Source organism: Protobothrops mucrosquamatus, unplaced genomic scaffold (assembly GCF_001527695.2).
Source record: "Protobothrops mucrosquamatus isolate PMUCROS unplaced genomic scaffold, P.Mucros_1.0 scaffold1265, whole genome shotgun sequence".
Classification (NCBI taxonomy): domain Eukaryota; kingdom Metazoa; phylum Chordata; class Lepidosauria; order Squamata; family Viperidae; genus Protobothrops; species Protobothrops mucrosquamatus.
In genome coordinates this window covers 249,717-270,656 of record NW_015387471.1, presented here as the reverse complement: position 1 = coordinate 270,656, position 20,940 = coordinate 249,717, and the positions used below count along the sequence as shown (strand labels likewise).

General features: G+C 39.9%; 1 protein-coding gene across 1 annotated transcript in view; it reads right to left on the bottom strand.

The window, feature by feature from the left end:
- Positions 1-20,940, bottom strand: part of BIN2 (bridging integrator 2) — a 35,339-nt gene that overhangs the window by 9,300 nt on the left and 5,099 nt on the right. Inside the window, exons 2-10 of the mRNA XM_015821163.1 lie at positions 16,062-16,142; positions 15,454-15,508; positions 13,989-14,083; positions 13,059-13,154; positions 11,197-11,304; positions 9,490-9,575; positions 7,805-7,880; positions 6,429-6,511; positions 3,898-4,720 (exon numbers count right to left, since the gene is read on the bottom strand). Coding sequence (XP_015676649.1) covers positions 3,898-4,720; positions 6,429-6,511; positions 7,805-7,880; positions 9,490-9,575; positions 11,197-11,304; positions 13,059-13,154; positions 13,989-14,083; positions 15,454-15,508; positions 16,062-16,142 — 1,503 coding nt within the window. The remainder of the gene's footprint in view (positions 1-3,897; positions 4,721-6,428; positions 6,512-7,804; positions 7,881-9,489; positions 9,576-11,196; positions 11,305-13,058; positions 13,155-13,988; positions 14,084-15,453; positions 15,509-16,061; positions 16,143-20,940) is intronic.

Sequence of the window (20,940 nt, the reverse complement as noted above, 5' to 3'; positions counted from 1 at the left end):
GGCCTGACCTAAGGAGGATTTTATTTAGGGACGATTTTAAGTATAATTTTAATTGGAACACAGCCTCTAATATTTGGTTTTTAATTTGGTTTTAGAAGGGTTTTATTTTTGTATATTGTTATTGTATCTGTTTTTAATATGCTGTGCACCGCCCTGAGTCCTGCGGGAGAAGGGCGGTATAGAAATTAAATTAATAAATTTCTGTCCATTCATTTGTGCCTGACATAGCTCTGAGCTTCAGTAGCCAAGAGGTCAAATACCAGTCCCATGTGGAAGAATGGAAGGCTATTGAGGTACCCCAAGGTCTTTGAAGATATCAAAAGGATAATATGAACGTGAAAGATTGACATGATTGTTTGAAGCAGCAGATTTGGTACCGTAAAGCTCTGCTGTTTTAGGAAACTAGCTGGTTTTTCTCACTGAATGTGATGATCCCTTTTTTAAAATGTCGGTCATGCCTTCCAAAAGCACCAAGCCCTGGGCTTTTGAAAACATGTGCTGCTGAACATGAAGGCAAATTTGGCAGGCAAAAATGGCCTTGAGAATTGAGTGTAATCAGATGAGTAGAAAAAGCAGATCACTGTAAGAAGCTAAGCTATCTCTTGCAGAGCCTACTAACAAACTCCAGGAAAAATAATAGTTGAATTAGATGAGCCTTTGATGTGTGTGTGTGTGTGTGTGTGTGTGTGTGTGTGTGTGTGTGTGAGAGAGAGAGAGAGAGAGAGAGAGAGAGAGAGAGAGAGAGAGAGAGAGAGAGAGAGAGAGAGAGAGAGAGAGAGTTTGTGTGGGTTGCACACTTGTGTTCTTATTTTATCTATTATTACACTTGTATCCCATGGAATTGGCAAACTCCAGGAGACAGTGGAGGACAGAGGGGTGCTATGGTCCGGGGGAGGAGGTCACGAAAAGTCAGACACAATTTAGTAGCTGAACAACAACAAGCCCATGGAATGTATTTCTGCAGTGAGATTCTGCTGGCAAGCAATGAGCTGTCTTCATGAGTGTTGGCAAGAATGTGTTGGCAACGCTATGTTTGGCTTGAAAAATTGAATGTGTTTGGGTTTTAAAATGAAGCAGAGGAAGCCCCAGAAAATAGTGCAGTGCCAAGGAATGGGAATGAACCTAGGAGTGATGTCTCCAGAGATGGAGACATCCAGTACTGTAATGAGTAGACAAGTACAGGAAGAAAAAGATCAAGTTATACTGTATGACATAAGGTTTTTACTGCCTCCATGCCAATACATGGGATATAAGGAACAAACAATAAGAAATCCTAAGGTGGAAGGACAAAGATGATTTTCTAAGCATTCCTGAAATGTAGGAGTAAAATGCAGGGACTAAATGATGAACTTAATTGAAGGATTAGGACACACTGTAGAACAGCATTGTATGTGAAGAAAGTACACATAGAGATCCAGGAATTTAACCAAGGGTCCAGTTAAGAGCATTTGAGTAAGAATACCAGGAAGAAAACAATAACCAAGCAGCAAGGCAGACAGAAGATTTTCATAATCTTCCCTCCTGGATTGATGAAAGAACTTCCTGGGAGGAGAGATGTACAAAGAATGGAAAATTTCAACTTTGAGTATAATGTGATGTTTGAACAATGGGAGAATATGTGGATAAAAGGGTTAACATTCACATTAAATTATAACCTAAAAGAAAATTTCTACAAAATGATGTGTCATTGTTATTTAACACCGGATAAGTTATCTAGAATGTATAAAGGTATTTCAAATGAATGTTGGAAATGTAAATCTAAAGAAGGGACTTTTTATCATTTATGGTGGACATGTGATAAGGCAAAGAAATATTGGAGTAGGAGTCATATATTAATGGAGAAAATTCTTAAAGTGAACATAAAGATTAAACCAGAAACTTTCTTTCTGAGCCTAATGGAAAGAGAACTGGAAAATTTTTTGGGAACTCTGATTTTATATATGGTGACGGCAGCAAGATTGCTCTATGAACAAAAGTGGAAGGATGCCTCGATTCCTACCATGGACGAATGGTTAAAAAAACTGATGGAATTAGCAGAGATGGCCAAATTGACTGTGCTGATAAAAGAAAAGAAGATAAGTACTTTTGTTTCTACTTGGAAACTGCTTGTGGACTTTGTGCTTCAGGTGGGAAAAGATGATATTATGATTTTGGTTTTTACCGATTAGACCAATGTGCCGATATAGAAATGGCTAGTGCATACTGCTATAGAAATGTAAAAAGTTGAGATTTGATTTTAATGTCTGATTTTACTGCAAAAGAGAGAGTTGGAAGTCAATGCCTTTTGTTTTTTCTCCCTCCCCTTCTTCACACCTTTTTTGTTTCCCCTTTTTCTACTGTTGTCCCCTACTATTTTCTTTTGTATTTTCATATTTTATGTTATAAATGAATAAAACGAATAATAATAATCTAAATAATCTAAATAAAAGAAGAAGAAAAAAAAGAAAATTTCAACTCATTGGACTTCTGCTGGAAAGCCAACTCAGCTCAAACTTCAAGGTCCTTCAGAGGACATGTTGACTATCTCATTTCCTAGACAGCTGGAGAAGACCCCAGGGAATTGAATCCCCTAGATCAGTGGTTCTCAACCTTTTTAATGCCGCGACCCCCAACCGGCCGTAAGTCGAGGACTAAACCGGTCGTAAGTCGAGGACTAAACCGGTCGTAAGTCGAGGACTAAACCGGTCGTAAGTCGAGGACTAAACCAGTCGTAAGTCGAGGACTATCCAACCGGTGGTAAGTCGAGGACTATCCAACCGGTGGTAAGTCGAGAACTTTCCCTGCCCGGGAGCGCTGCGCATGCGTGGTTCCTCCCCCTGCGCCGGCCGAGGCGTAGCTGGCAAGCGGCAGAGACGGAGCAGGCCGACCACCAGCTGGCCCAGCCCAAGGGAGGTAAGGCACCCACCAGAAAAGGGGAAAAAAATGGCGGACAGCCTTGCTTGGCGACCCCCGTGAAATGGTCGATCGACCCCAAATGGGGTCACGGCCCATAGGTTGAGAACCGCTGCCCTAGATCTTTCCTAGCCAACAGGAAAAGAACTGATTGAAAATAAAGCATTTGCAGCCTTGGGAGGAAATGACCATGTCGTCTTGCATTTAAAGGGTCTACATAAAATGAAATTTGAGTGTAGTCATACATACAAACTAAATTTCAGAGGAGACCATTTCAAACGAGTTTAGAAAGGTACTAGGTGAGGTCTCACATATAAAAATCCTCAGGTCAAAGGGAGAGTGGGAAAGTTGGGAACTTTTCAAAAATATGTTGCTGGAAATACAATTGTTTAATGAGAAAAAATGGAGGTAGCTTAGGAAACCATTATGGAAGTTTAGGAAACTTTTGGTCAAGCTAAGAGGGTATGTAGAGGAAATAGTTGGGTTTAATGATCAAGGAAGCTATACCAACAAATAGTTAATGTCATCAGACACACAAGGAACATTTTTGAGCTATGTACTACTAAGAGGAAGAAAAGGGGATGGGCCTACTGCTTAGAGAAGATAGGGTGTTAACTGGTGAGCAAAAGAACTGTGAGAAAGTGTTGTGTATGCCAGTTTTATGATACATATACAGCAAAAATAATTGTGTCTCAGTTTTCCTGCTCTGACAAGGGGCCTTCTTCTTTTTGTAGCTAAACAAAGAGCTGGACAGCCAGTGGCATTTAATTTTTCCTCTTGAGTTTTTTTTGTCAGCAAACATGTCCATCCCCTGCAAACTAACATGTCTAATATGCAAAATATCATATTGTTATTCATTTGAATTACTACTGAGCAGAAACATCTTTGCATTGTTGCAACACTTATTTTAGGTACCCTATTGGAATATTTTAGCTACAGCAGTTGCTTTTTATGGCTAATTAGCAATTGGAAAAGGGGTCGGTGAGATTTCTTCTCGTCTCTTACCTGAGCATAGGTACCCTTGGGGGAAATCTCAATTTCTTCCATGCTTCCTTCACTGCTACTGTTATCATCTTCTGCATCTCTGCAGCTGTGGCTACTCTCATCGGTCTCCGTATTTGGTGGAGCAGATTCATCAGCTGCAGATGGGACCTCTTCTGAGTCTCCTTCATCTTTGGTTGAAGAGGGAAGACCTCGGGGATCATCAGCTTCAGGGCAAGAAGAGTTCTCCTCAGGCTGCCCTTTGTGGTCCTCACCATTAGCTTTCTCAATCTGCATCTCATCCTGGATCTCTTTGGCATGCTCAAGGTTGTGTTTCAGTAGAGCTGGGATTTCATCCTTTGCCTGGGGCAGAGAACCACCCTCTTTTCCAGGTGTATCATTGGCTTCAGTGTTTCCTTCCAAGAAGGGCTGTGCAGGATCTTCTGAATCTTTAGAAATGCTTTGCCTTTTGCCTGTAGCTTCAACCATTGCCTGTGATAAAATCTCCACCGCAAGGTTCTTTGCCACTACCTCAAGGGTCTTGCCGGAATCAACCTCAAGCTCTTCCGATTGATTCTCTTGGCTTTTGCCTTCTGTTCCACTAACAGACTGAGAGTCTAACTCGGCACCTTGGCCAGCCTCATTTTGCAATTCTTTGACCTCTTCTTTTGCTTCATCATGATGTACAATTGTGGATGCCACCTTGGTGGCTGAAATAGTTTCTGTTTCTTGATCTGGGGATGTGGCAATGAGAGATGTGGAGACCTCATTTATGCTATTCCCTGCTGGCAGAAAAGAGTTGCTGGTTGGGCTTACTGGGGATGAAATAACCAAAGAACCTCTGTTGCTGCATTGGGAGGAGGAGAAAAAAAAAAGCTACTTAGAATATTTGAATATGCAACCTCCAACAATCTGACATTTAATTAGTTCAGCATGCCCTACTCAGGCATTCTTCATATGTACTGAGATTACAAGTGCAACAATCTTCAGCTGGAATTCACTTTGCACTTCTGGTTATGAATTTGGGGATTTGCAAAGCCTCAACCCGTTTGAGAATCAAAGCCTTATTTAAATGTTTACACCCAATTGACAGCCATATGAGTTTCAAATGCCAAATAAAAGAAGTGTTAAAGCATTAACATACTTTAAAACAGTAGAAAACAACACAGCCAATTCTGAATGACTGTATGACTTAATTAATTCTTGTGGTTCAGTCGGAAACAGCTGGGAGAACATGTGGTTTGAAGGCTATTCCTCATTAAAGCTCACCTCACAGTGCCCTTCAGATTGTATTAGACTACCACGCACATCATCCTAAGTCAGTTTGGAAATTAAAGGTTACTTTTTGGGACAAACTCAGGGAAGCAGCTTCTTGGAATGACTGAAGATGCTGTATTCTTCACAGTACTGAACCTCGTTCCCCTCTCTAGGTTGTATTACCCACTAGGTGTTAAAAAAATTGTTACACATTGTCTATCTGTTTCTGTACACTTGCTTTACATAGAAATTATAAGTATTTTCTTATACTTATAATTGCAATGAAAATGGGTCCTTACTGGGAGCAAAAATGGATATGGGGTTCCAGATATTGCAACTGGGCACCTGTCACTATAAATGAGCTTCACCTGAAACACACATGCCAAAATTACTGAAAGAAACAACCTCTCTCTTCATTCTCATACAAGTTGTATGAGAATGCAGTAGAGTGTGAGGAAAACAACATGAATTTTGCAAGGGGCCAGCTGTCTGGTCCCAATGCCCCTTGAATTGCATGACTCCTTTTCACCTGTAGAATGCATGGCAGAATCTGAGATGGTTCCCTGAGTGATACAGCAAGACCGTTTTTAAATTTGCCAATGGGTAAAATTTAGTACTAGCTGCAATTAAAACACTCCTTTGAAGATAATTATATGGAAGAAGTGCTGTTATATTCAAGAAGAGCCTGTGGAATTATTAATGTACTTTTAGTTTCAAGCTATCTGAAATCACCTCATTATTTCAGTGGCCACTGAACTTCAGAATAGGCTTTACCTTTATCAATAATGGTTCAGAAGTAATAGAATTAGCTACCTGTAGATCTTGAGACTGTTGGAACTATTGCAAAAGCTTCCTTCCTTCCTTCCTTCCTTCCTTCCTTCCTTCCTTCCTTCCTTCCTTCCTTCCTTCCTTCCTTCCTTTCTTTCTTTCTTTCTTTCTTTCTTTCTTTCTTTCTTTCTTTCTTTCTTTCTTTCTTTCTTTCTCCCTCCAAGCTTACTAAAACTGAGATGGCCATCCAAAAGGCTTCTGTGTTTGTTTGCTTTATCTCTGGCTGCTCTAGGGTCGCTACTTACATTAAAAAAACACACATCTTGATTTTATGAATATTTTTTTCTAAATAATTTTAAGAATCTCTTTTAGTGAAGATGTGTTCGAAATCTTCTAATCCATAACAAAAGCAAACAAGCTAGATCACCTGACAGCTACTTGGAAAGAGAGGGAGATTTCTCTCTCTCTCAGCTTTCCTGGGATGTTACTCAGACTCCTAACATATCTGTAGCAGAAAGGAAATCACTTACCTGGAGACCCCTTTAATGATGAAGACTTTATTGGAATGTTGGTTCTCCAGCTTGCTCATTACATCATACAAGTCATGGTTTAGCTAGAAGCAGGAAGAATTAGGGGGAAAAACATTCATATACAACAATCACAAGGACACATCATCATAATCACCACCTTCAACTTTATTATCACTATCTATTATGATTAAAGTTATCACTCTTTCAACTTATTAACTCTGTTACTGGAATTTATTCTTGATGAGGATTTCAAGGTGTCATTGGCTGAGTAATGACTCTTCCTTCTCCCAGTGAAAATGGAACATGTGGCTCAACAATTGAAATCTCAATTGCTCAATATTATATTTAAAAAATCACATCCTTCCACTTTTACAGGGTTTAGCAGGACATAGCTAACCTCAGATATTTCCACCCAGAAGAAAAATACAATGATGTGAAAAAAAGGCTTGGGCAATATTGCTACAGAAGAGTCCATGGTTTTTCTGGACCCCATGCACAGTATTTACAGGATGCTGGTGGTGATCCCTAGGATGTTATCACCCAGCTGTAACCCTGCTGTGCTTTCACACTGTTGTCTGAATCTGTTTGAAATGTGGAAGAGTTGCCTAGTTTCTTTTGATTGGTAGATCTAGCATTTCTGCTTTGAGAATCCTCCTGGGTCAGAGTATAATGGATGTGAGAAAGACCTTGGGAGACAGGGCAAAGAGATGCTGCCTAGGCCACCTATGTCAAAATTGAACAGCCCTCTCTCAACAGAGGAGGGGGGGCGGGATATGACATCATCTATCTCCAATCTACAACACAGTCCTTTCAACAGTTCCAAGAAGGCTCCACACCCATTTGCACTACTCAGGTGACCCTGAGGACATCCTATGACTGGATGTTCAGCCACTCATTTGGCTTTCCATTGAGAATCGATGTTAAAGTTGTTGGGCAGATGTTGTGCAAGTGCCAGTGGATTTCAATCTTCCTGCTAATAAATGAGGAAGGTCTCATTTATCAGGTCTCATTTATCAGATCTCGCATCTCATGTTTTTGGCACAGGATAAATGATGCCTTAGTGGTGAAATTTAAAAAAAACCCACAAGTCAAGGTAATCAAACTTCTCACCAATTGATAAGGATACTATTTGGTCTACAGCTGGCTCTGCCCTGGCTTCTGGCCATTTAAATAGCAACAGTTGCTTTCACATTTGCTGGGTTTCCACACGCATAATCTAATGTGGCATTTCTCAACCTTGGCAGCCTGAAGGACGTGTGGATTTCAACTCCCAGAATTCTCCAGCCAGCTGCAGAATTCTGAGGAGCCAGGGTGGGAAAAAGACACCAGGGGTCTTTTCTTAATAAGCTGTATGTTTTCCACCACTGCATATTTACCTTACTCATTTCCTTGTAGAAAATATCTCTCAGATTGGAAATATTCTGGAATATTGTCACGTAGCATGCAATTCGACTAGGAAAGAATGAAGACAAAACAGGCAAATCAATGTTAAGTTAGCTGAGCAACTCAATGAGGGAAAAAAAACATTTGTGAGCCAAACAACTTATTACAGCAAGAAAATGGGAAAATGTCTCAAGACTGGACCCTCCCTAATTCTCTTTAGGATAAAGGCAGGGAGGGGGAAAGGCGTTTTCAGATTTGCAAGATTCTAGTACTGTAACCTTATAATAAAAGTAGTTTTAGTATTCATAACTTTGGTTTTTCAAGTCTGGTCTACTTGAAGGGTTAGCATATTGTGTCAGTAAGGCAATGAAGCCATGTGGGCAGAATAGCATCACTCCTATGAATTTTTGCATTCTTTCTTGATGTGGAAAAAGTTCTTTTATTCTTCATCTGTTAAGCCTGTTCTAGGGATGGCATAATAGCTTCTATGGCTATGTTTGCACAACACGCTTCACTGGGTCAAGAGAAAACCTACTAGTTGCATTTGTTCTCTGTACAGAACTAAGCTAAAGTTCTGTGTGGTCCCAATACATTAGTTAGTTTTCATTCATTCATCTGTTCGTTCATTCATTCATTCATTCGTTCATTCATTCATTCATTCATTCATTCTCTAAGGCTGTTCCACAAAGATTCTGGATGGCAAACTCAAATATATAATGTATTGAACATAATAGGTTAATTCAGAATGTAGATTGGGCACTTTGTGAATGTCCCCTAAAAATGTCTGGAAACTATAACATTTTACAACAATTTGGTGAGGTTAAATTAGGCTTGCCCATCCAACTTTGAGTCTGAGTGAAAATTTGAACTTGTATCACCTGAACCAAGGCCTCCTACTTTTTTTCAGAATGTGAGACTTTAACCTGATGAATGCCCCAGTATTGATTGCAGGTGGAAAGAAGCAACAGAATGCCCAGTAAGGTGACATCAGGCATTTCAGGAACTGGGTGTTATAGAAAAGAGGAATAAATGGGAGAATTTGGATTTCTTGTGTTGTCTTCTTGTGTTGTCTTCTCTACAAGCCATTAGTAGTTTCCTTCTAAATCACTCTTTACAGAGAACTAATACTTACTTTACCTCGATTATGCTGCCATCCTATGGCCACCAGGCCTCAGTACGTTCCTGGCACCAAATGCATAGTTTATATAATGTGCTTTCATAGCAGAGTCCTGAAAAATTCGACTTATTCTCTGCCTTTATTCTGCCACTTGCACTATATTCTGTTTGAACAATCTTCTGGACTGCAATTGTGTTGAATATCTATAGTTCGGGTGTAGGATGAGGGTGAAGATTTTTCCTCCAAGCTTGTGGGTTGGTTCCTAATGTTTCATTACCAGGCTAGGTAAAATCTTCAGCAGAGTTTAGGGCAGGGGTAGGCATAGCTGACTCAGGAATTCTGGGAGTTGAAGTCCATGAGTCATAAAAGAGCCGAGGTTGCCTACCCCTGGTTTAGGGGATGTCAGTGTTCTTCTGTTTATAAGAGCTTCAGGTGTGGGTGTGTCAAGTAAGGGTCTGTGATGGGTCAGGTGATGGGTCAGGTGTGCGTCATCAGTGAGTCTTGTGATGGGTCTTGTGATGGGGAGGTTACATCAGAAACTGGACCTTCAGCATGCATTACCTGTTGTAAAGGACTGGCAATTCTTCTCGTAGCTCTTTATTAAGTTCCTCAAAGACAGTCTGGGTTTTATAGAACTCCTCTTCAGCCTATGGAATCCAAACATTAATTAGAGGAACAGAAACTGCAGACTGGCGAGGCAGTCAAGGGTAAAAAGTCCCAGATTCTGGTTACACAGTGTTCAGCAGAGATGCCTAACATTTTTTTTCCCCCAAGACTGGAGGATGTTCTCCAAGAAATAGACTGAGTCAGGAAAAGTAAGTGGATGGTCCAAGTTAAAACAAAACAAAACAAAAAACCACCACTAAGTTTAATTTTACAATTTTATTAAATGGTGATTAAAATTCAATTTAACCAATTAAATAGAATGATAGTTGTATGATCACTCTACTTTTTAAGTTTTCTCTTCTGTGAAGGGGGGAAAAATTAGCAATCACAGTAACTTTCGTAGGGACCTTTTGAGATCCACCCATTTCTAAGATGTGGATTGGCTGTAGCTTCATGTTTTCCCTTTGTGCTATGCTCTTCACACAAAAAGTTAACTTTGTGTAAACCTATCTATGATTGTTGCCATTCTGCAAGGTGGTATGCAGCACAGGCTGCCTTTCTCCCATTTTGTTATTTTTTTCATACTATCTTTCCTTAAGCTGATGCTTTCCAGATGTACTGGAACTGTAACTCACTTCCCACACATGAGCAGGGGATTCTGGAAACAGCTGTGGCAACACATATGGAAGAGATCAGCTGGAGAAAGATTGATCTCTACTCAACTTTCCTTCAGCACTTAGTTCTTCCTGGTTTCCCTTTACCAAAATATAAGGAAAAATAATCACTCTTAGAGCAAGTTTCTCAACCTCAGTGACTTGAAGATGCATGACCAACTTGCAGAATTCCCCAGCTTGCTTAAAATCCATGCATTTGAAAGTTGCTGAGGTTGAGAAAAAATGTTCTAGAGAAGAAGTAAGAGGCAGCAGCTCTTTATTCCCCATTGCTTGCCACTAGAAACAGCCTTCTGGATTTTCTCAAGCTAGTTACGTGGTGCTTTTCCCCCCTTCTCCGTAGGCTATACTGGAAAACCAGATCAGCTTTTTCTTTCTGTTGTTTCCTTCTGCTTATCATATTGCTCCTTTAGCAATTAATTGCCCCTGCTTTTCCTCTTTGAAAATTGAAGGGATAATCCCTGACCAATGAAACAATAAGGCATGCAGAATTTGTTTTTAAAATGTAGAGGAAAGCAGCTGACTGTTCCCTTTTTTCTGTACATTTTTTTACTATTCCTCTGGCGTCATCTATTTATGTCTCTTTTGGAACTGGCAAAGGGTTGTTTTTTTATGTAAACGTTTGTAGTATAGAAATGCATATCTGCCACCTCCACAGCTGAAATCCCCAAATTGACCAGGACAACATCTTTTTGAAGAAGGTTCAGGTGTGAAATAATTGTTTTAGTCCATTTGTCCCCTTACCCCCTCCATGAACTTCCTCCGGTGCAAAAGAAAAAAAAAATCCAACCCTCTAAAATGTTTGGCTCAACCACTGGAGGAATTGGTGTGTGTGTGAGTAGCACACTTTTTGCCTTAGAACCAAGAATCCCTCCACCAGATTCCTCCAACTTATTGATCCTAAGGATAGCAGCCAAAGATGGAAGCTGAAATGTCTGAATAGAAACCCTTTGGTCTGTATCTAATTGGATTCCTCAGGAGGTATTTTTACCTTAGCAATTTTAACTTCATCTTTCTTTTTGGCATTCTGAAGGGTTTCCAAGTGATGCCTGCTGATGTCATAATCCACCAGTTTACGCCCCCTCTTAGCAATTCGTTCCTATAAAGGAAGAGGACACATCAAAGGTCATCTAGAGACAATAGTCTTCTTTGTGCATTGTTTTAAAAGAATATCTGAATAGCCTTTCTGAATCTGGTCTGCAAAGTAATCAATCTTCAAGGCACCATTCGGTGTGCAGGAGACGAGCAAGGTATTGGTAAGGATTTCTTTGCACAAGGTCTTGTAAGATTATCTAGAGCCGGGATAGGCAACCTTGGCTTCTTTTATGACTCGGGGACTTCAACTCCCAGAATTCCTGAGCCAGCATGGCTCAGCTTGGAAGCCTCTCCCTTTCCCCTCAGCATGGCTGGCTCAGGAATTCTGGGAGTTGAAGTCCACGAGTCATAACAGAGCCAAGGTTGCCTACCCCTGATCTAGAGAATCCCTGCAGAAAGTTTATTCAGTGTCTGGGATAAAATTTGGGAGAGAACGTTTTTTGGCTGTGTCTTCAGTATTACAAATCCCATTAAAAACCAAAACTCCAAGCTATCTCCTTTTTTTGCCTGCTCAGTTTGAGCTTCTACATTCCCTGATAGATTTCTCCTTGCAACTCATGTCATCATTGGATTCCAGAATGCTGGACATTATAATTCAGAATTTGTGATGCTGGTGTCTTGACATAGCAAAAATGTAGGCATTTCACCTATTTTTATAGTTAGTCATTTTATTTCAGTCGCTGACCAGTGAAACAAAATGAGAGTTAACTCACTGAATATCAATATAACCTATGCAGCACAGAAAGGCTAGAGTAAGACAAGCTATAAAATTATATACAAGGAAAATTTTAAAAAATTGTTGACATAAAAATTAATATGGTAAGATATTGTACAATTTATATAAGGCAATTAAATGATTGTTTAGAATGTGCTTTTATAAATATTGATGTCAGTGTGGCCAAGGTTTTGAGCATAAATTAGAGGTATCAGGATTAAGATTGCTCTTCTCCCATCGATACCAAAGACCACCTTCCCTTTATGCTCAGTGGAACAGCTTGCTTCCAGAAATCGTGGGCACTCCATCACTGGAGATTTTTAAGAAGAGGCTAGACAGTCACTTGTCTGAGATGGTATAGGTTCTCCTGCCTGAGTAGGGGGCTGGACTAGAAGACCTCCAAGGTCCCTTCCAGCTTTATACTATTCTATTCTATTCTATTCTATTCTATTCTATTCTATTCTATTCTATTCTATTCTATTCTATTCTATTCTATTCTTTCTGTTCCCAAAAAGAACAGAAAGATTACCCAGTCTGGCACTTTTCTGATGTATTCCTCCAGTTCTTGACCTGCTGATTTCTAAGCTCTTTAGAAATAAGGACTGCAACAGAAATAAAGAAATAAAAAGGCCGAAAATACTTAACAGGATATATAAGACATATACTGTCAGGATGGGGAGAAACTTTGCCATATCTTTTTAAAAGTATTTTTTTAATAAAAGAAAAAGAAGTGTGTGGATGCGCATGTACATGTGGGGGAAAAAAAAGAACAGTGTCTGAACACACATATACGCATTTAAAAAAAAGAAAAGCAAAAACAAGATTCAAGAATGAGCTGGTCCCTCTTGTGAGATTGGTGACATTTCCCCCCAAAAGAAGTTAGATGAAGATAACGCCCAAATGAATTCTTTGCAAAAAAAGATTGAACTTTATATGTAAACTATAAATATTTTAACAGGAAAACCTGAACTTCTTGGCATTGTATTTTGTTCTAGACAGTGGATACCGTATCGCACACACAAATCCAGAAGTACAATACATACTTTAATTTCATTGAACTGACTCAAGTAGTTGTCCATGGTCCTGATTGCTTGGTCTGCCAGTTTTTCCTCATAATCTTCCCATAGAAGATCATTGCTCTGTAAGAAAAGGGAGACACTTTTCAAAATGCAGTTGAAATAACCCCTATGCAGTTATTCTTTTCTCCCAGGAAGACCTAGAAGTTTACAGGGTCACTCTAAAAATAAAAGTATAAATCTTTTATACAGAGACTGCGAATAAACAAGAAGAATTGGTTTAGTTTCTTCCTTTAGACCAGTGGTTCTCAACCTTTTTAATGCCGCGACCCCCAACTGGTCGTAAGTCGAGGACTAAACCGGTCGTAAGTCGAGGACTAAACTGGTTGTAAGTCGAGGATTAAACCGGTCGTAAGTCGAGGACTACCCAACCGATCGTAAGTCGAGGACTTTCCCTGCCCGGGAGCGCCGCGCATGCGTGGTTCCGCCCCCTGTGCCGGCCGAGGCGTAGCTGGCAAGCGGCAGAGACGGAGCAGGCCGACCACCAGCTGGCCCAGCTCAAGGGAGGTAAGGCACCCACCGGAAAAGGGGAAAAAAATGGCGGACAGCCTTGCTTGGCGACCCCCGTGAAATGGTCGATTGACCCCAAATGGGGTCGCGACCCATAGGTTGAGAACCGCTGCTTTAGACCCTTTTATTCTATTGGGTTTTTTATTGAGCAGCAGAACAAACAGTATTCAAAAGGATGAGAAAAGAATGGTAGTGTCATTTAAAACTGAAATGTGGGATATACCCTACATATTTTCAAGGATACTCTAGAATACTGGAAAATTAAGAATGGAAGTCCAAGTTCTGAGAGCTGGTTTCTAGTAATAGCTACAGCTAGGAATTAGCTATAAGTCTAATGTTTCAGTTTAAAAACTCACAGCCTTGATAACTGGAATATATCATAATTACCTGAACTATGGCCTTCAATTCTTCATATCCATTCCATTCATCATTGTAAATTTCTTGCAATGTTTCAGACACTTTCTTGGAACTTTCATGCATTCCTAGAAAAGTCAAAATAACTGATAGCACAAGTCACAAGTCAGCATGTTCTCCTAATAAATGGCTGTATTTGCATATGACACTAAGCCGTATTTTAACCAAAGTGGCCAAATAACCACAATTGAATAGGTTCATGCACTATGCTAAACTACAAAGAACAGTTTACAAACTAAACTGTTTGGATTTGTACAACACACTATTTTTTTTTAAAAGAAGCTTTCTTATGGTATAACATGATGTATAAAGTGGGAAAATGAGTAGAAATCTTCACTTGCTAAAGAGCCTGGTTTAAAATCAAGTTGCTGGAACCTCAACTCTTTGGTGAAGTTTGTGATTACATGATGAATTTAATCTCCCTATTAGAGGTGATTAAAAATGTGAAAGATAAGCATGGAATGAGAGATATGTTTTTCTTTCTCTTTTTTTCTTTCTTATTCTGAGTAGTATTGTATTTTTTTTTTTATGATATGAGAAATGTAATTGTTGGGAGGATCATTGTGAGGGAAACAGCTTAGATATTTAACCATAAATCAACTTTGAGAAAATCTTAACATATAAAATGATTTCAATTTTGTGGGGAAAAAGTCTAAATGAGAATGTTGAAAACAGGACATATAACACAACCAAGAGGACTAACTAGAAAAGAAGTTCTATATTGATGCTATTACTAATTGGATAAATGTTAGAAAAATGTTTATATTTAATCTCTTTGTTACTAAAATACTAAGAGCTGTATTAATCTAATGTTGACAAAAGAGAACAATATGGGAAGAAGAGAAAATCAAGAAGAGCTGTTATGTAGAGTACGATATGATAGAAATTAACTATTATTGATTGTTGTGAAATATGAACCCAGACAACATGCTGTTTACTAAGCACTAGGTTGTTAGTTTTTAAAAAATCAATAAAATGTATATTAAAAAAATAATAAAAATGTGAAAACTGCATTCTGGGGCAACAAGTACAGCTTCCTAACTTCCTAAACTTCACATCCTGTATCTGTGAAGAGAACGAATTGGCAGATAAATGTACATAAATTGGAATTAAAGGGGTTCTCTCATCCTCATTAGTGGCAGACCTTAAGGAACCATATTAGATTCCTTTTCAGTAATGAAACTTCCTGGGCCATTTCTTCACAGGGGTTTTGTGTAAGAATTAAGGGTCAAAGAGACATATACGCTGCCAAGAAGCTCCTTGATGGAAGGATGAGATTTTTAATGGCCTTAACAAGGGCTTGGAGATAAAAGGCAAGCTTCTATCTGTTTTCTTTAAACAGTGTCTCCTCAGATAACAGAGGAGGCTTCACCTAAGATCCCATACCTGCTGACTTAACTTAGAAAATGTGCCATTCTAGAATTTGAGTTTTCTGTACCTTTCACAGCAATAAGGAAAGCCTTCAGTTCTTTGAAGAGTTTTTGCCCTTCAATCTGGGGGGGAAAAGAAAAGGAAATTGTACTTCTAGTATATTTCTGCATGTCATCCCTATTAGAATACTGTTCCTGGACCTTGGCCATTCCCAAGTCCATAAATTTCAACTCCCAGAATTACCCATTCACATGGCCAATGTTGAAAATTCAGGGAATTGAAGGCTATATATCTGGAGGCTGCCAAGTTTCGGAAAGGTTGCATTAGAAGTTTTTATAGGACTCCCCACCCCCACCCCAGTCTTCTTACAATCCAGGAACCTGCAGAGAAGAAGATTATGCCAAATATGTTTTACCGTATTACCATAAACTTAGCATCCCCCATATTTACAGACATAGCATCATCAGGATCTTTCATAGCAGCCTAGTCAGGTTGAGCTTCTATTAAAAAAAACAGTTTGAGAGTCTTAAACAAAACCTGGTAAAGAGGTATTTCATATTCTGGCATGCCAGAAATGCTAGATAAATCTGACCTAGGCTTGTACAGTACATGTCACCTTTCCACCATCCCCAAATTTCCAGAAAATAAGTTGCTCCCAGAATTCCATCATACAACCTGCTGCTGCTGGAAATTATAGGCACTTTGTTCGAATTGTTCATCTTTTGTTTCCACGGTTTTCCCCAGTTTCTGTAGAACCTGTGGAAGAGACAGGGAGAGAAAGGAGAACTGTAACAGTTGCTGTACATTCTTGTCCTTCAATTATCCAGGGAGTAGAACGAAGCCTTATTTTAGAGGTGTGCATCTATGGGGTGAGTGTGGACTTGTTTCCGTGAGTGGCACTGCACTGAAAGAAATGGATTTATCAAGTTCTGCTTCTAGCAAAAAGCCCCCAATCATTAGTCTTTCCATGAGAAAGGGTGGAGTAGTGCCTGCTATCCCACAAGTCTCTATATAAAAATTCAGGGAGAGAAACATACATGGACTCTCCAGTAACTTGAAACCCAATAGGAACCCTATATGGAACAGTCTCTTTCTTAACAGTGTTAAATTTGAGCTGAAAATCTCCAGCTGACCAGGAGAGGGCAGCAGAGAGATATAGAAGCTACCATCTCTGTCATTTCTCTAGAAATCATTTGTAGCCCAAATCTGGTAGCTCTACTCTTTTGCATGCTTTTATTTTCCATGCAAAACGAAGCCCTCCATTACAGATGTGCAATGCAGCTTGCTAACCACACAGTGCCCATCAGTCAGTTCCCATGAATAGCCTACATAACTTCAGCACTCTTCCTTTTTTAGATATGTGTACCACATGGAGGATAAGATAAGAGACACTGAATGAGTAGGCATAGACCTGCCTTCTCTTGGTTTCTCTACACAACCTTCCTTCTACTGTGTTCAGATTATTAACCAAAATAAAGATTAGCACCACATTTTTTTTTAAAAAAAATGTAAAACGAATTGATCCTTGATGTTAAATATATGGATAGACTTATAAAATCCAAAGAGTGTAATCCCAGGTATATTTCACTGGGATATTATCATCTAGCAATAATAAAAATCCCAGGTTTTTTTTTTAATGTACTGAAAGCGCAACTCTTGTTTACATAAAAGGGGAGTGTTAGTAGATAACCACTAGACGACAGTACAAAGAATTTCTGTACCTTTTCATGGCTATCTTTTAGTCATCTGGATTTTTGCAACCCAGATCTGATAACCTTAAAATAGACACTGTCTTGACATATGAATAAGAAACTACGAGCATCTCTCTGTATTAAATGATTCCAAAACATTGTGGTTTCTATATGCAGTTGCAAACTTCAGAGACAACAGAACTAATATTGTTTACAAAATATTTCCCTCTAGAAGTTTGGGGATTATATTGCCCACAATTTCCTGGAATGACAAAGGGCATAAGCTCGGGGGAGGTTGTTTGTATAATTGCACTTCCTGAAATTAGGCTCTTCTGAGAGATTGGGATCCTTTGGTTGGACTTTGCATTCTTCTAGAATCTTTCAAAAAAGGACTGTGCTGAGAGGGAGGGGAAACATGACAAAGCCTAAGATTTGCTTACAGAAGATTCCAGTTTCCATATCTGGTATCTCTGGGGCAGATGAAGAAATAGGAGCTTTCCTGGCATAATTCAGCATTTCCATAATTAGGTAACTCTAGTCTTTTGGCTAAATTCAGTTCCAGGGTGAAAGTCCATCCAGTCCTACTCAGCATGGACCTCTCTGAAACAGAAGAATAAAGCAAATCTCTATATCCTCCTTCATGTTTTACTGTTTTACCTTGATGTATTTCTTCAGACCACTTTCTTTTTTTTAATGTCTGAGATAAAAATGGTCCTTTGATAAAACTGTCATGATTGACAAACTGAAATACACCAGGAGAAGTGGTTCAGTGCACTCCCAGAGCATCTAGCGTTTAGAGGTAATGTTGAAAGTGGTTTCTAGTTCCCATTTCTTGTTGCACAAGAAGAAAAGAGTTCAGTGAGACATTTAACAGTGATAAGACTCTGTTCTCCAAAGCAAGGTTGGGTCCATCCATTGGAGAAACAATAATCCTCTGCAGTCAGAGCTCGCATTTTGCAGAGCATCATTATCGTTTAATGCAGTGGTTCTCAACCTTTTTAATGCCGCGACCCCAACCGGTCGTAAGTCGAGGACTAAACCGGTCGTAAGTCAAGGACTACCCAACTGGTCGTAAGTCGAGGACTTTCCCTGCCCGGGAGCGCCACGCATGTGTGGTTCTGTCCCCTGCGCCGGCCGAGGCGTAGCTGGCAAGCGGCAGAGATGGAGCAGGCCGACCACCAGCTGGCCCAGCCCAAGGGAGGTAAGGCACCCACCGGAAAAGGGGAAAAAAATGGCGGATAAAAAAAATGGCGGACAAAAAAAATGGCAGACAGCCTTGCTTGGCGACCCCCGTGAAATGGTCGATCGACCCCAAATGGGGTCCCGACCCACAGGTTGAGAACCACTGGTTTAATGGCTTAATAGTTTTATGTGCCCCACTCCAAGAAGTTTTGGCCTGCTGTCTTTGATATAGTCACATAGAAGAAAATATCCTATGACATATGCTGTATCATGCCGTGCTCAACAGTTTATTTTAAATATACAAATAAGAAACTGTATTAGTGACCTATTTCAACACAGGCACTGTTAGATGCAAATATAGCTCACAACTGCACTGAGAATGCACTGAGAAAGCGGTGCAGAGAGTGGTGAGGATGGCAGAAAAGATTATTGGCAGTTCACTCCCTTCTATCCAGGACATATAAGCATTGCTTGAGCAGGGTCCGCAGGACTGTCTGGGATGCTACACATCCTCTTCACAACCTATTTTCCTTGTTACCTTCTGGGAGGAGGCTCCATGGTATCCGAAGCAGAACATCCAGATTCGGTCACAGTTTTGTTCCATATAGCATCAACCTTGTGAACTCTAAAGCTTCCTCTTTCCACTATGTATTCAAGATGGACAGTGATTAACACTGATATGTATTTATATGTAAGGGTGTAGATATATACATATGTTGTAGATAGCATGTTTGTATGTGTGTTATGTATGTGTACACTTTTGAGAGCAGGCAACAGAATTTCATTTTTAATGTGTGCCGGTGTGCCCACAGTAAAAAAAAATGACATTAAAGGTTATCTTATCTTAGAACAGGGGTTCCCAACCAGGGGTGGTCACACCCCGGGGGTGAGAGACGATATTCCAGGGAGTGTGAAAACTTGGGTTTTCAAAATTATAGTGTATATGCATAATGCGTTGCCATTATTTTGAACTTTGGTAAGGGGTGTGAGAATATATCAGAAGCATTTCAGGGGTGCAGGGTATAGAAAAAGGTTGGTTGTTTTAGAACTTGGACAGCACACCAGGCAAAGAGAGCTAATTTGTCATGCCGAAAACAAAAACGACACTTGGGAGATTCTTTCAAGCTGAGGTTGTTTTTTTTTATTATTTCACATATAGACAAAATCTTGCCAAACTGACCGCTGTACTGTCTTTGCCTCTATAATATATCTGTGAACTATTAGGGAGGGGCTGTCTTCGCCCTCTTTCTCTCACACATGACATCTGGGCTGAGTTGCCTCTTACTCTTCTGGAATGCACCCCCCCTTCCTCCTGGGATTCCATCTTGCTACTACATTCCACCACAAATATGTAGTTCTCGACTTATAACAATTCATTTAGTGATTGTGCAAAGTTACAACAACACTGAGAAAAGTGACTTATGACCGTTTTACACACGACCACTGCAGCATCCCCATGGTCACGTGATCAAAATTCAGACGCTTGGCAACTGGTTCATATTTATGATGGCTACAGAGTCCCGGGGTTATGTGATCACCTTTTAGTGACCTTCTGACCACCCAAGTCAATGTGGAAGCCAGGTTCATTTAACAACAGTGTGACTAGCTTAACAACTGCAGTGATTCGCTTAACAACCGTGGCAAGAAAGGTTGCAAAATGGGGGGAAAGGGTCACTTAAGAACTTTCTTGCTTAGAACAGGAATTCTGGGCTCAAATGTGGTAGAGGACTACCTGTATTTTTTGCAAACAAATTCCACCCCATTCTTCTAATTAAAAGACTGCAATGTTTGATGGCTCTAATCATTTCTCTGTCTTGCAAGTTAATAAGGTAAAGAGGTAGAGATGGACACCCCTTGCCAAATAACAGAACATTTCCACAGCATCCTATGTGTGCAAGTATCATTTTCTTGCTTGCATCTAATGAGGACTTAGATAGAATAGTAGTAATGAGGTGGGAGGAGGGAGAAGGAAAGCTTGTTTTGAGCAGGGCCCACACTCTAAGTTGATGACACACCCTGCATTCTGGAACATTCTTCTTGTGGTTTCCTTCTCTCCCATTGCCATCCGATACTATTAATATACTTACACAGAAAAACAGCAAAAATGCATTTGACTACTATAAAAGGACTTCCTTCAGTGTTTATCAGGACCAGCAGAATGTTTTGGAGGAGATCAAAGTCAATCCAAGCGTTAATTATGAAAACATATTTGAAGCGTATGGTGCCTTCTGAATTTGGCCTCGTGCTCAGCAGACCAATGAAGATCTATTCAACAGAACATTTTTGGTATGCATAATTACCATATCTGGACAAACCCAGCCAGCCAATTGTTAACAGCAGGAGACCTGCTGCTTCTTTTTGCTGTACTTAGTGGTTATCTGAATTTTTGTAGCCCTTAAATGAAAGCTCTACAGCAGCCAAGTGCTCAAAAGCAAAGCTAAGAAAAATGTGGCTTCCTCTGTTTCATTGTCCTGAGCATCTGGTTTTCAATAGTATATTGTTTCTGAACATGATGGAGGTTTCATGATGCTAACCTGTCCAATAATGGGTGGTTAAACTGGTGACCACAGGCCTCTTAGGCTTCAGTTTCTCTCGGTCATCAAAGCCCATAGCAAAGGACTGTGGGAACTGTAGTTCAAAATGTTTTGCAGAGCTTAAGGCTACCAGTTCCATTAAGGCAA